Source organism: Abramis brama (genome assembly GCF_963993115.1).
Source record: "Abramis brama genome assembly, chromosome: 8".
NCBI classification, from domain to species: Eukaryota; Metazoa; Chordata; class Actinopteri; order Cypriniformes; family Leuciscidae; genus Abramis; species Abramis brama.
Window position 1 is genome coordinate 13,560,524 of NC_139970.1, and position 15,510 is coordinate 13,576,033.

At 39.8% G+C, this 15,510-nt stretch overlaps 1 protein-coding gene across 4 annotated transcripts in view; it reads left to right on the forward strand.

Moving 5' to 3' along the window:
* galnt13 (polypeptide N-acetylgalactosaminyltransferase 13) overlaps positions 1–15,510 on the forward strand; it is a 161,421-nt gene that overhangs the window by 80,124 nt on the left and 65,787 nt on the right. For all 4 annotated transcript variants that reach the window (XM_084123279.1, XM_084123280.1, XM_084123277.1 and 1 more), the window contains exons 6-8: positions 4,474–4,644; positions 7,113–7,230; positions 7,413–7,593. In XM_084123279.1, the coding sequence (XP_083979405.1) occupies positions 4,474–4,644; positions 7,113–7,230; positions 7,413–7,593 (470 nt within the window). The remainder of the gene's footprint in view (positions 1–4,473; positions 4,645–7,112; positions 7,231–7,412; positions 7,594–15,510) is intronic.

Consider the following 15,510-nt stretch of genomic DNA (forward strand, 5'->3'; position numbering starts at 1 on the left):
GGTACACATGTTGCTTCAAGCCTCCCTGAACACATTCTGGTTGGCTCAGATGAAATAAAGGATAAAGCTGCTATGATCAGTCAGTTAAACAAACACTTTATCTGTGCTGGGTCTGCATTTGACAGCCCAAATGTAAATGCTCCTGTCCCATGTTCTGCCACCACTGCAACTGATAGAAATCTGGATTTGTTTGATTTTAAAACTATTTCAGTTGCGCAAGTTTGTAAAGCTCTGAAAGTCATTGACTACAAAAAATCTGCAGGTCCTGACAATCTGGATCCTTATCTCCTAAAGGTTGCGGCAGATGTTATTGCTGAGTCTATTACTCACATTTTTAATTTGAGTCTTATGTTCAATTCAATACCCCAAATCTGGAAAGCTGCTTATGTTATCCCCTTATTTAAAGGTGGGGACCCCTCAGAGCTAAACAATTACCGTCCGATCTCCAAACTATCAATCCTGGCTAAGATCCTTGAATCCCAGGTAAATTTACAGGTAAAACAGTTCTTATTTGATAATAATATTTTAAACAATTTTCAATCTGGTTTTAGAACTGGCCACAGTACCATTACTGCTGCTATGGTGGTAATAAATTATCTTATTTGTGCCTTGGACAGAAAACAACATTGCGCTGCTTTATTTGTAGATCTATCCAAGGCTATCTATATGAGGACCCGCAGATTCTGTAGATCATGAATTGTTGCTGAACAAACTTAGGGATGTGGGTTTCTGTCCTAATGCTGTTAAATGGTTTAGAAACTATTTTGTAGATCGAACTCAGTGTGTCAATGCAGAGGGCCACAAATATAAGTTTCTTGGGATATCTAAAGGGGTCCCCCAGGGGTCTATTTTGGGACCTATTCTGTTCTCTATTTTTATAAATGATTTAGATAAGGATGTTCAAGCAAAAGTACACTTTTATGCTGATGACACTGTCATTTATACATATGCTCCTTCCATAGCACAGGCTGTGCAAGAGCTTCAGACTGCATTTCAGTCATTACAAACTGCTCTGCTCAATTTAAAATTGGTTTTAAATCCTCAGAAAACAAAGTTCATGGTCTTTTCAAAAACTTGCCTACAGTTGCTTGATGATCTTAGCATTTTTACGTCTGATGGTAAATCCATTGAAAGGGTACTCACGTACAAGTACTTGGGTATATGGATAGACAACAAACTTTTATTTAATGTACATATTGATAATCTAGTTAGGAAGCTCAAAGTAAAGATTGGCTTTTATTTTAGAAGGAAAATTCTGATCCCTGAAGATGTTGGTCATGAGTCGCATAAAGCTGGCTGGACTGTTACAGAGCCCCTGAGGTAGACTGTTGAATTCATACAGGCCCATGGCAGTCATGAAGGCAGTGAACTTCTTGTCCTCTAAAGATATTACAACGTTATAAAAACCAAAAGTTAAGTCCATCGCACTAAAGATGACATTCCATCCCAAAGCTGCTAAACAATCTGCCTGATGAGGCAAGGGGTGGGCATCCTTAACAGTCCAAGCGACTGTCCGTGAAACTAGGAATGGCAGTATATAGTACTAAGTAATTCAATTCCATAATTCCTGAAGTTTCAATAACTTCAGGAAGTTATCAAACAGCTTACATCGTGACTTTTTTTAAGCTTATTTTAAAGTTTGTTTTGTCTCATTTTAAATAATTTTAAGCCACCTTAAAAGTGTGTTCAGTCCACTGATCAAGACACACTGCACCACTAGGTACTTACAGTACACTTACAACTGCAGTGATTTCTGTGGTGTAATGTAGAAGTGTAGGGAAAGGGTGTACATGTTTAGAAGTTTAGGTGAAAGTCCACAGAAACTTTAGAAATTTTACCTATTCAACTTAGGTAAAAATGTGTTTTACTGCTTATTTAGCTTGCTTTGAATGCTTACCTTTCCAGCTGCTTTAGTTTGTGGTTTCTCAAAGTATAATCCTTTTACCCATCAGTAAGTGTGACGTGTCCTCCATTTGTAAAATGACCTTTATTAAGTTCATACTGATTCAGGTAGAGAATTTAGATTCAGAATTACATTACTGCGAATATCCTGTTACTCTAACAAGAACACACTCTTAGACACTCACATTCTTGGAAACTGTGTCGCTCAGCCTCATGCTCCAGTTCTTTGATACCGGAAACCTCTCTTTTCAAGCATGTGTTGTGTGCTGCTTGCTTTAAAGATTTGTACTGCCAAGTTTGGCCGAATCACTGAACAGTAAAGGATGAGTTGGTCATTTGCGGTTTTTGCATTGAGTTTGCATTGATCAGAATCAGTCTAGTGTTGCTGAAGCTGGAGCTGGAGGTGTTAATCCAATTAATATGGAAGCATGATCTACAATGTGGACAGTTTCTTTTTGGAAATGTATTTGGGATAATTCTGCTACATAACGGATAATGTGCAGTCAGCCTGGCATTATTTGCTAAATAAATCCAGACAGGTTGATCAGGACCTGAAATCTTATAAGATTGATAAACCTGAAATTCACTTGAATCCAGGATCTTAGGGTGGTATGATCGTTTGAGCTTTCTTTAGGTGTATTTTTGTTGATTAAAGCCCTGAAAATACATACATTAAAATGCATGCACTGTTAATGCATTTTTTTTGTTTCAATTAGTGAAATTCAGCATGCTTTTTTGTTTCAAATACATTTGTCATTTTTTTTTCATCCATAGTTATGCATCATGGAAATGTATCAAAGACTGGCAGAGAAGACTGTTGTGACTGTCTTAGGGCCCTATTTTAACGATGCATGGTCTAAAATCCACTTCGTGCTAGTTTAATGATGGGAAACAAGTTCTCCACGCATGGTCTAAAAGGGTTGTCCCAATTCTGACTAATGTGTGTGTTTTGGGGGTAACATGCAATAAACCAATCAGAGTCTCATCTCCCATTCACTTTAAAAGTCAGTTGCACTCGTGCCATGGCGGATTCACTATTTACATGACGGAATTTGCAAGCGGAAAGACTGAACACGTATCCATAGAGCAAACGGATCTGCTCGTGCGCGAGGTTAAAGCGCGCAAGCAGACTATAACACAGTATGTTGTTGTGGGAAGAATTTGGCGGGAATCTGTGAATGTTTCACAGATTTTAATAAATAAACAAACAAATACAAAATGAAAGTAAAGACACACACAATAAAACAGAAACATAAATCCAGGCCTGGCCTCTCTCGTCCTTCACTGTGGTCGCTCTTCCTTTTATGCTTGCGCTCTTCCGTGAGAGATACGAGATCAGTGCATCGCGCAGGGGCATGGACAGACGAGCCGAGAGAAAAGGAGACGGAAGCATGAGGAGCGACAGAGACGAGAGAGGGGAGAGAGAAAAAAAAAATATTGGTCCGGTTCCCGGACACACTGCCGCTCGGTCCTCAACCAGCTGAGAGACTCACTTGTGGTGTCATGCGATGGTACTGGACATCCGTTGGGGGACGGTTCGATGCTCCTCTGCCACCTGGCGGACAGCGATGGCTCCTCCAGTCGAGGGCAGCCGTCAGCGAGTCATCCTGGTGTATGGCAGCAGGCTCCGGCCCACGGCGAATGGGAGCGACTCCTCCACTCCCTCTCAGAAGGCAGCCACCCCTCCTCGACCCAGGAGCACGGCAGCGAGTTCTCCATCCCACTTGCTGTTCAATCGCTCCAGCACCACCACCTCGGCCAGCCATCAGCGGTCACCGCTTCTTCATGCTGCCCAACCTCCTCAGCAGCGAGGGCTCTCCGACAGTGTGTCCCTCCTTCCTCCCGGGTTTCGGCACCAATGTAACCCAATTTATTATCCGGCTCCTCCGGATACGGGCAAATGGCAGGTTTGTGCTACTCCTTTATGCTTCCGCTCCTCCGTGAGAGATACGAGACCGGTTTCGTCACGCAGGTTTCAGTTGGTCAATGGTGCAGTCTATTTCAGTTGCCTCAAAATAGCAACGCGCCAACGATGCACCTGAACACACATCGTTTTCAGACCAGCATGCCCATGGTCGTAAATGCATTTGCTATTTAAGCAATGTCGCGCAGGACGTGAAAATGATAACTGCGTTGGGCTGAAGCTAGCAAAAAACACTTGCGTCGCGCCTGGCGCTGCATTGTTCCGAGTGAATGATCGGGCCTATAAAGTGAATTATACATGAATGGTTTTTCAGTGGTGTTAACTCTATTAACATTTTTTGCTAGCCTTTCATAGTGTTCCACTACAAAAGAATGTTCTTCCATGCTGCAAAAGTCATAATATTAAAGAGTCTCTTGTCGCCTACAGAAGTTAGGGTTAGTTCTAAGTTAATGAAAAGAAACTGTTAAAAATATGACCATGATTAGGGGTGTGTCCATGAATTTGGCTTGTGTTTTTTAGCTTTTTCATGTCTTGTTTTATCATCATCATCATTGATTGGTATATGACTGAAATTTTATATATTAAAAAATAGAAACTTGTTGACACCCTGTTGAAGGTGAAAGGGTTATTTTTGTTTGACATTCTAGGAGGGCTGTGGTCTGCCCTATCATTGATGTCATCAGTGATGAGACATTTGAGTATATGGCTGGCTCAGATATGACCTATGGGGGATTCAACTGGAAACTCAACTTCAGATGGTATCCAGTTCCTCAGAGAGAGATGGACCGACGAAAGGGGGACCGGATCCTTCCTGTTAGGTAATAAAATTTCCTTTGAATTATATGCTAAATTTATAAAATGATGTAAGTTCACTATCCTGTTAATTGTACACAAATGGCACTGATATATATATATATATATATATATATATATATATATATATATATATATATATATATATATATATATATATATATATATATATATATATATATATATATATATATATATATATATACAGATGTTCTGTGCTATATTGTTTCTTTCAAACAAACTAATGTCATTTATGAATTAATGACAACAGCTTCATAAAGACACCCAGCCTTCATTCCACATATTTCGAAACCCTAACATAATAGCTGATACTTCTTGGTTAATTGAGCTGACAGCATGTAATGTAGGTGGCACAATGGTTTAGTTGCTGTCACTGCAGGACTGCCGATTTTTAATTAACCATTAAGTAAGATGTAAAACTCAAATCTGATATTATCAACTCTTTATACCTGTTCAATAATGACAAGTCCCGGAATAGATTTAAACAGCATTTATTGATAAGAATGAAATGTACATTGGCTTAGTCTTAGAGAACTAGATCTACTACGCTGCTGCTTCTGCATGAGTGAAGGATACTGCAGTAACATGTACATAAATACGGTTAAAGTCAATCATTTTATCCCTTAAAACTCACCTTTGATCAAAAAATCTGTCATGCCTTAAAATAGCTTGAATGTAACTCTACCCTTGCCTCATTTAGTATAAGCGGTTTGATGAATATGCAAATTAGCCTCGCCCCCACTCACTCACACCAGCTCAGAGATCCATTCGTTGACGATCATGCGTTGACCTGATTGGTTACAAGGCAGTTTTTGATGTCAGAAACATCAGCGATTTCAAATCACGTTTTTGAGACTGTCTTTGGTTCACTGCAGTTTTAAGGAGAAAATACTCAGCAATGGTGTTGACATGAATTTGCACATGGTTTGTCTTAAAGCATATTAAAAACACCACAAAGACATATAAAAAACATTAAAAGCTTGATTTTCTCCACAGGGGGACTTTAATAGAAAGTGAGCTGCTGCAAGGAAAGTAGGGGGAAGGTAGAGGTCTAGGAAAATTCCCATGGTGTGCTGCACTGAGTTGAGCCGAAATAAATAGGCTATGTAGATAGAACAAACAGATCTATTGGTCAAAGTAGTCGGCTTTAAGAAAACCAATCAGCTGCTCGGTAGAGCTTCATGGCTGAACTATGTATTTCTTTTATTAACTTGAGAGTTTAAGAAAAGTTTTAAACTGATACAATCCAACATCGATTCTCTTAGTCACGATACAGCATTTGCCGATACCTCAAACCATGCCACAATATGATTAGATTCAGAATATCAATAAATATATTGATACTACTGTATGTGCATATTTTACACAACCAGCTACATTTTGATTAACTACAAACGCAACCAAAATATAACAACATATAGGGCCCTATCATACACCCGGCGCAATGCAGTGCCAGGCGTGACGCAAGTGTTTTTTGCTAGTTTCAGCCTGACGCAGTTATCATTTTCACGTCCTGCACCACGTTGTTTAAATAGCAAATGCATTTACGCCCATTTGTGCGCCCATGGGCTGCTGGTATGAAAATGAGGTGTGTTCAGGCGCATTGTTGGCGTGTTGCTATTTTGAGGCAACTGAAATAGACTGCGTCACTGACCAACTGAAACCTGGTCTAAAGTCAATGGTTATTTAAAGTGTTTAATGTGTGCCTATAGGTGGGTCCACAAAGCGCGTTCACTCTCCTTTTTACACACACAATCCGCAGCACCACACAAACTAGCCACTTATTAAAAATAAAAGGATTACATTTATATTGTATACCTAAATATATTGTGGAATCCAGCCTGTCCCGTAGATGGTCTGCTTGTGCTTTAACCTCGCGCACGAGCAGATCCGTTTGCTCTCTGGAGAAGCGTTCAGTCTTTCCGCTTGCAAATTCCGCCATGTAAATAGCGAATCCGCCATGGCGTGAACAAAACTGGCTTTTAAAGGGAATTGGAAATTACACTCTGATTGTTTTTTTGCACGATACACCCAAAACACACCCATTACTCATTGAGAGATAGGGACAACCCTTTTAGACCATGCGCTGGGCTTGCCGACCATTTTTCCCGTCGTTAAACTAGCAAAAGTGGATTCGGACACGCCCTAAGTGTGCTTGCGCCGTGTGCTTTAGACCATGCACTTAGATCGTTAAAATAGGGCCTATAGTTATTCTCTAAAAATTGCATTTCCTGTATCCCAATTGAGACACCCACAACAATAAAATACACTGTCGTCTGATGACATTTCATCATTGGCTTGCAGTCAAGAAAGTCTTTCAGTCTTCTGTGGGCTCTAAATTGTTTACACAGTATACAAGGGTTCACATCACTTAACCTAGCTATTGTCACCGTACATATATAAACACTGTCAGATTTTTTTTAATGCTTTTTTGTTTTAATCTTTTCCACAGAACTCCCACGATGGCAGGAGGTCTGTTCTCAATTGACCGAACTTATTTTGAAGAGATCGGCACTTATGACTCAGGAATGGACATATGGGGAGGGGAAAATCTTGAAATGTCTTTTAGGGTAAGTTTAAGATATTAAAAAGAACACCAGCAAGGGTCATAAATGTCTCACATAATCATACTGTTCTGGTATGCTATATCCATGTTCATAAATACACTTCGTAATGCTCTTTTTACTGTAATTGTATGTAACCAGTTTTTAAAACCATTCTGATTTAATTCCTTTTGTATGTGTGAAAATAGATCTGGCAGTGTGGAGGATCTCTAGAGATAGTTACATGTTCTCATGTAGGGCATGTATTCCGGAAGGCCACACCATACAGCTTCCCTGGTGGAACTGGTCAGGTGATCAATAAGAACAACAGACGACTGGCTGAAGTCTGGATGGACGAGTTCAAAGATTTTTTCTACATCATCTCACCAGGTAATAATCTTCAGGAAATCTTTAAATGACACTTCACTGACATGGACCATCGCATTATCTTTGGTGATCTTTGATAATGGTTGTTGTTTCTACTACTTTCTAACACAACTAAAAGTAAAAGTGAAAATAAGATGATGCCACAATTCTATTTACCCAGTTATTTTATGAAGCAGTAATCATGTTCTCACAGGTCTTTATTAGTGTCACCATGAGGTATGACTGTCTTTACAGAGATGGTTTCTATAAGTAGCGTGTTGATTTGCACATGTGGTCATGGTTGTTGTGAAAGACTGCAATTATCTTATCGTTCAGCATCCTGGTCCATTGTTGTGGTCTTTTATTTGCTTTCTATATCCTGGCACAAACACAGCTCTCCTCAAGCTTACACAGACAGTAGGATTAGTAGCAGACTCAGTTTCTTCAAATGCAATTCCTTCACCACACTTCCTCTTATCTTCCTCTTTCATTTTCCTTGTACCTTTTTCTTCCTCTTGCCCACCAGCACAAGTTTACTTCTTAAAGACCCTTGTGAAAAATAAGTACACTTTAACATAGTTTTAAAAAGAGTACTTATTACGGAAGTAATATATTTGATAAGATATAACTGAATATAATTCAGTAATTTCTGACTTTTAATTATTTACAATTAATAAAAAAATATATATATAGTTTAAATATATATTAAATGCAATTAGATTTACTTAAAAGTGCTTTTTGACCCACTTAAGTAGGATTTAAGTACATATTTATATGTAATTTCATAATTGCTTAAGGTTTTACGTATCAGGACAACATAAAAAATCATCTGGTCCTTGGCAGGTCTTACAATTAGGTAAATACATCCTCATCAGCACATGACATTTTACACCGCGCCATGGTTTATTTAACAAAAACTTGGCCCAAACGGAGAAGCAATGTGTGTCAAACTAATTACACTCTTACTGCTTTCCATAGGAATTAAGAGGGTACGTATTATTCAGGCACTGCTAATAACTTTGATTAATTTATCATCAGCAAGCGCGACCAACTCTATAAAATCAGAAGTTTCGACTTTTGTTTGCTGGTTTGGAGCATTCAGGTGTGTGTTAACACAGTGCCATGGAGGAAAGACATCAGCAATGATCATAGAGAAGCAATTGTTGCTGCCCATCAATCTGAGAAGAGTTACTAGGCCATTTCCAAACAATTTGAAGTCCATCATTCTAATCTACAGTGAGGAAGATTATTCATAAGTGTAAAACGTTCAAGACAGTGCCAATCTTCCCAGGTGTGGACATCCCAGCAAATTCACCCCAAGGTCAGATTGTGCAATGCTCAGAGAAACTGCAAAAAACCCAAGAGCTACATCTCAGACTCTACAAGCCACAGTTAGCATGTTAAATGTTAAAGTTCATGACATTACAATTAGAAAAAGGCGGCCATGGCGAAGACGACCCTTCAAGCGGCCATGGTGAAGGCGACGGAGAGAGGAGCCATGGTGGAGAAAGGGCAGATGACTCTGGGGGTCGACTGACGGAAGCTGAGCAGGTGGAAGAGGATACCCGGATGGAGCCGGAGAGTCGACGAGCCAGGGCGATGCTGAGGATCCCGAGGGACATGACGATGCCGACAGCTCTGGTGACCGAGGCGCAGGCGGGGATCCAGAAGGCCGCGGTGGAGCCGGAGCGACAGAGGACCAAGGTTGAGCTGGAGGGAGTGAGGAGCCCAACGGAGCCAGATGGACGAAGGGACGAGGCAAAGCCAGAGGAGTGTAGTCCCAAGGCGAGGGCAGGCCGACGAATGACCAAAGCGGAACCGGGGGGACGAGGGAGCCTGACGGAGCTGGTGGACTGATGGGCCACAGTGGAGATGAGGGAAGTAGGAGCCACGGTGAAGCTAATGAACCGACAGGCCGAAGTGGAGTCCTGGTCGCGGAGCCTTTATGTCATGAACACATTAACTAATTGTTCCACATTTGTCATTGAGAGAATATGACGTAATTTAGATATATTTTTAAGATGGAAAAATGTGGTTTTACAGATACTAGTGTTAACAGTCTAGGACCCAAGGACCAGATGTTTGAAAGAAGACCTGGAGTCAGAATTATAAGAAATTGAAGAAAAGTTTTACTGTAGTTTCATCAGAAATCAGCTTCAAGACTCACACAGGAGTTCGTAGGCCGCCCCGTTTACAGTTACAAAGATCACAGCAGTTATACCCTACACCAAGGTCTAAGATACGTCCTTGCTTCAGGTTGCAGTTTCTGATTGGCTAAGAATAGTAATTTTCCACACATATACAGATGGATTGAAGCATAGCTCCATTGATTAGGCAGCTAACACTCAGACCCTGAAGTTAGGCATGTTGTGACCTTCCAGGTTGCAGATTTGGGTTGCTGGGCGCCAGCATGTCCAGAACAACAACTCAGTCAATCTCCAATAATGCCAGTGGTTCTTTAACCTGTAACCAAGAAGACTAACACACACACTGACACACAGCTTTTCCAAGGTTGGATTTGGCCAGGCTCTAACTATAAACAGGAGAGTCCTCTCAAAACATCAAGATAATGCGTCTATTCTCTCAAGAAGAGCTACACTTAAGTCTAACTGGAAAGTAAGGCTTTAACAAAGAAATGGTCCCTTAAAGTATTGGCTTCAATGACCCCTATATGTTTAACATGTTGAAGACCTTTCTCAAACACAAAACAAGTCCCTATTTCATTTCTGGAAGCCGGGCTAAATAAGCAAGCACTGTTACTTCATTCAGATATCAAATACAGACATTAAAGAATACATGAAAAGAACATTTCAGTAATCACACTGGTAACTTCTATAACAAAGTAAAATCTCCAGATAAATCATTCAACTCATTTGATATTTAGAAGGAAAAATATTGATTAATACCTTGATTATAATCACAATCCACCCCCTTCACTAGAAACGTGACTTTCAAATGAAAGATTGGTATCAAAGAGCACACCCAATTAAGACATTTAAGCACACTTCTTTTTCACAAGCCTTGCTATAAAACAACAGTATTTTACTTTACACTTGTTTAAATACAAAGGGTTAATATGACAATGAGATCTATTGTAACACTGATCTACAAATAAATCCAGCTTGGGTGAGTAAATAAAACATTTAGGGTCAAAGTTAAACGTAAAAACATCATTATAAAGTTAAAATGTAATAATAATAGTCCTTGCTGAAATTATTCAAATCAGCTATTCAAATCAAAGACATGACTCTTCTTCACGTTTCTAGTGACATATGAAGGGAGGCAAATTAAATTAATTAAATAATCACACTGTCAAAAGGACAACATTTTTGTGGAACCCTGGTTACACTCATTGCGCTACCATTCACAAGTTCTGTTTCACAAACTTACCAGTGAGTGTGTTTTTTCTACAAAAGATACAGTGCCTCTTATTCCTACCATGAAATATTTGATACCCATTCAACGTTAACTGTGCCACATCCCCCTAAAACATTTTACATCCATCTGTCTTGCTCGTATTTGCTGATATGGACTTTTTTCATGACAGTCCGCAAGCGGTTCTGCCATCGCAGATCACCCGGACAGATATTTCAATCTGATGAGAGATTTTCCATATTTTATTCATGCCTGGCTTTGTGCTAAGTGTCTGAGCTCTAATCTGCTGCTCACATATTCATGAAAGTCCTGCTATTCTTATCTGCATCTCACCCCTAGGGGGACCTGGGAAATGTAGTGCTATAGAGGGGTTAGAAAGCCTCAGTATCCTGTACAAGGACAATAATGAGATTAGCCTTTACTGAAACCTCTGTCAGTTCACTTGAGAGGAAAAGATTCAGGAGGCACTCTGTCGTAATGTGGAGAAGAGGAGGGAGATTTTTCCTGGAAAAGCATCCCAGTGGTGCTGTGCTTTGTTGTGGTGTGCCAACTGGAGCATGTGTGTGTGTGTGATGAATAAATAGTGTGGTCTGGTATTTCTAGAGTCTAGGGCAGTGGCTGTTCTTAGCGAGACTGAGGTTATTTGGAATAAGGGCTCAACAGAATGAAGTGTCAAATCTTTGCACATTTAAAGGAATAGTTCACCCCAAAAAAAGAAGGTTCTGTCACCATGTACTTACAGTTTACCCTAATGCTATTCAAAATGCTTATGACTTTCTGTGTTCAGTGCATGGAATACACAATCAGATGTTTATCGCAGTATTCACAATAGAGGTCTTCTAGTTCTAAGATCTGTGCCTGACCCTAATCACTTACATTTACATTTGGCAGAAGCTTTTATCCAAAGCAACTTACATTACATTCAATGTACCCAATTCATCAGTTCATGCATTCCCTAGGAATCAAACCTATTATGACCTTGGTGTTGCTAGTGCCATGCTCTACTTTTTGAGATACAGGAATGCTACACTTCTGCCCCGATATGCATACATTTCATAAAAAAAGAGTATTCACGTCTTCCTGGGATCCATTCGGTAAAAGCACATTTGGTAACACTTTATTTTAAGGTGACGTAGTTACACGTTGCTACATGTACTTACTATAGTAATAACATTAAATTATGCACAATAACAAGTAACTAAACCAAACCCTAACTGTAACTCTATAGTAAGTACATGTAGTTAATTAATATTACTCTGTGCTTTTTGAGTAAGTACAATGTAACTACGCCACCTTAAGATAGTGTAACCGCACATTTATTTAAAATTACTCAATACCCAAGGCTACTAATATCAGAACCTGCTGCGGAGGAAACTGTCCCTGAACCCGCTGCGAAGGAAGCTGTCCCCGGAACCCGCTGCGGAGGAAGCTGTCCCGGAACCCGCTGCGGAGGAAGCTGTCCCGGAACCCGCTGCGGAGGAGGCTGTTCCTGAGCACGCCACGGTGGGTGCTCCCGAGTTGGTCCAGAAGCACGCCAGGGCTGCCCAGGAGGATGAACTCGAGTCTGTCCCTGAGCATGCTGTGGAGGGTGCTCCCGAGGCTGTTCCTGAACTGTCTGGTCCGCCCTGGTCGCATATACGGCATGCTCCGCCCTGGCCGCCCATACAGTTTGCTCCATTGACCTGGCCCTCCCATCTCCCCCAAGAACACCTCCATTTCACCACCACCCTGGACTATATTCTGAAGAGCGTCTGGGATCCGCTCTTTAAGGGGGAGGTTATGTCACAAGGCTAGTCTGTGTTTCTGTCTGGGTTCATGTTTGTCACAGTCTAGTCTGTGTTTTTGTCGTGTTTCATGCATGTCACAAGTCTAGTCTGTGTTTCTGTCTTGTTTCATGTTTAGTAGCTCCCCATTATGTTTATTAGTCTGTCACAGGTGTTTCCTATTAGCCACACCCTCTTGTTATCGTGTTAGCTCATTTACCCTTGTATTTAAGCCTGTATGTCTAGTTCAGTCTTGGTGGGTCCTTAATGTTGTTGGCTGGTTGTTCTGTTCCTGATTCCTGTTTCCTGAGTCTGTCTTTGTATAGTTTGAGTTGTGTAAATAAAGTCAATCTGCAAATGGATCCTACTACCTTGTATTCTTCAACCACACGTGACATGAGGTCATGAACACATGAACTAACTGTTCCACATTTTTCATTGAAAGCATGTGTCTTAATTTAGATATATTTTTAAGATGGAAAAATGCGGTTTTACAGATGCTAGGAATGTGGCTTTCAAATGAAAGATTGGTATCAAAGAGCACACCCAGGTTCCTAACCGACGACGAAGACTTGACAGAGCAGCCATCAATTGTTAGATTGTATGTGCAGAGGTTTTTGGTCCAATCATTAGAAACTCTGTTTGTTTTTTTCTGTGAATTAAGTAATAGGAAATTAGTAGTGATCCAAATTTTTATATCAGCAATGCATTCCGTTAATTTCTTGAATTGGCAAGTTTCGTCGGGGTGCGAAGAGATATAGAGCTGAGTATCATCGGCATAACAGTGAAAACTAATCCCATGCTTCCTAATGACATCTCCCAAGAGTAGCATAGAGTGAACAGCAACGGTCCTAATACTGAGCCTTGTGGTATTCCATATGTATGATTTAAGCCATGTTAATGCAATTCCACTAATGCCAACATCATTTTCGTGTCTATTTAAAAGAATGGTGTGGTCAATGGTATCAAATGCAGCACTAAGATCAAGTAACACTAACAGAGAAATACAACCACGATCGGATGATATGAGCAAATCATTTGTAACTCTAAAGAGAGCAGTCTCAGAACTATGGTACGGTCTAAATCCTGACTGGAAATCCTCGCAGATACCATTTCTTTCTAAAAAGGAACATGGTTGTGAGGATACTGCTTTTTCTAGTATTTTTGACAAAAAGGCTAGGATCAAGTTGCATTTTTTAATAAGAGGTTTAATAATAGCCAGCTTAAAAGTTTTCGGTACAGTGACAAAGATGAATTAATGATATTAAGGAGAGGATCTATGACCTCTGGAAGCATTTCTTTCAGTAGCTTAGTCGGTATAGTATCTAACATAAATGTTGATTTAGATGATTTAACGAATTTAGAGAATTCTTCCTATCCTATTGCAACGAATGAATGGAATTTTTCCTCAGGGAGACTACAATGCACTGCCTGATGCGATACTGTAGTAGATGGTTGCATAGTTATAATTTTCTCATTAATATTATCAAACTTGTAAGTAAAGAAGTTCATAAAGTCATTACTGCTATGCTCTTTGGAAACTTCAGAAGTAGAAGCTTTATTTCTTGTTAATTTAGCCACTGTGTCAAATAAATACCTTGGGTTGTGATTGTTTTCTTCTAAGAGACTCGAAAAATAAGCAGATCTAGCAGTTTTTAAGGCTTTTCTGTACGCAATTGTGCTCTCTCTAAGTTTGAACATGTGGAATTGGAAATGTTCATGAGATTTGAGAGCTACAACAAAGATTTTCTGTGAATAATGGCATGAATTTCGGTTTGTTAAATGTCGACCTAGCACACAAGTTATGTGGTCTAAATTTATAATACATTTATATATATTGTGGGTTTTTTTTGTCCTTTCGAACACCTGTCACTATCTCTTTGCATCTTATGGAAAACAACAGAGTGTACATTTGTTTTTCCTGGAACAATAAGAGTAAGTTCTTTTAATTGAGGCCTGAGCTCAGAGGGGAGAGATATAACAGGGGACACAAGAGCACATAACTTCGACCCAGTCATCACAACTGAGAGTAGCTCTGACCCATGGTGTCTACTGAAACACACAAGATCATTTATCATCTGCACCACAGACAAAGAGAGAGAGAGACAGAGAGAGGAGAGGTCACATAACACAGCAGAAAATATCGAAACAGATGTAAAGAGAGAAAACGTTAAACTATGGATGAAATGCAGAAAGTTAACACTCAGCAGAAAGACACAAATGCCTGACGCTTCAGCTGAAAGTGTGTGCTTAAATCGCTGAGGCTTCTGGGACGTCAGCTGCTCTGTATGTGTGTCCTGCAGATGTATTGTACCCCCTCTGCAAAGCCACACATATAAGAGACCCATCTAGAAGATAAGATAAAGAAGATAAGCGATTTGGTGAATGGATTGATGATATTTTTGTGTGAGCAGATATAACTTTTAATGGAGAAAAGTGATGTTGACGCTCCCTCTAGTGTCTGATGTTTCAAATCGAGACATCTGAGGTTTTTCAAAAATGGGGGTTGGGGGGGGGGGGGGGGGTTGGATATTTGCATTAATAGTTCATGAAACCCTCCTTATTTATGGTAAATAATAACAAGTAAATACATAAATAATTATTAGTATTTGTTGTATCTTGTTTTCATATCTAAACATTCTATTCAGAACCATATTCAAAAAGGCTGATTCCAAAATGTCTTTAGTTTAGTACTCAACTCAAAACTATACATATATATATATATATATATATATATATAATGATAGTTTTTTATGATTTTATGATAGTTGTTAATGAAATTGTCAGCTATCATAAAGTTTAA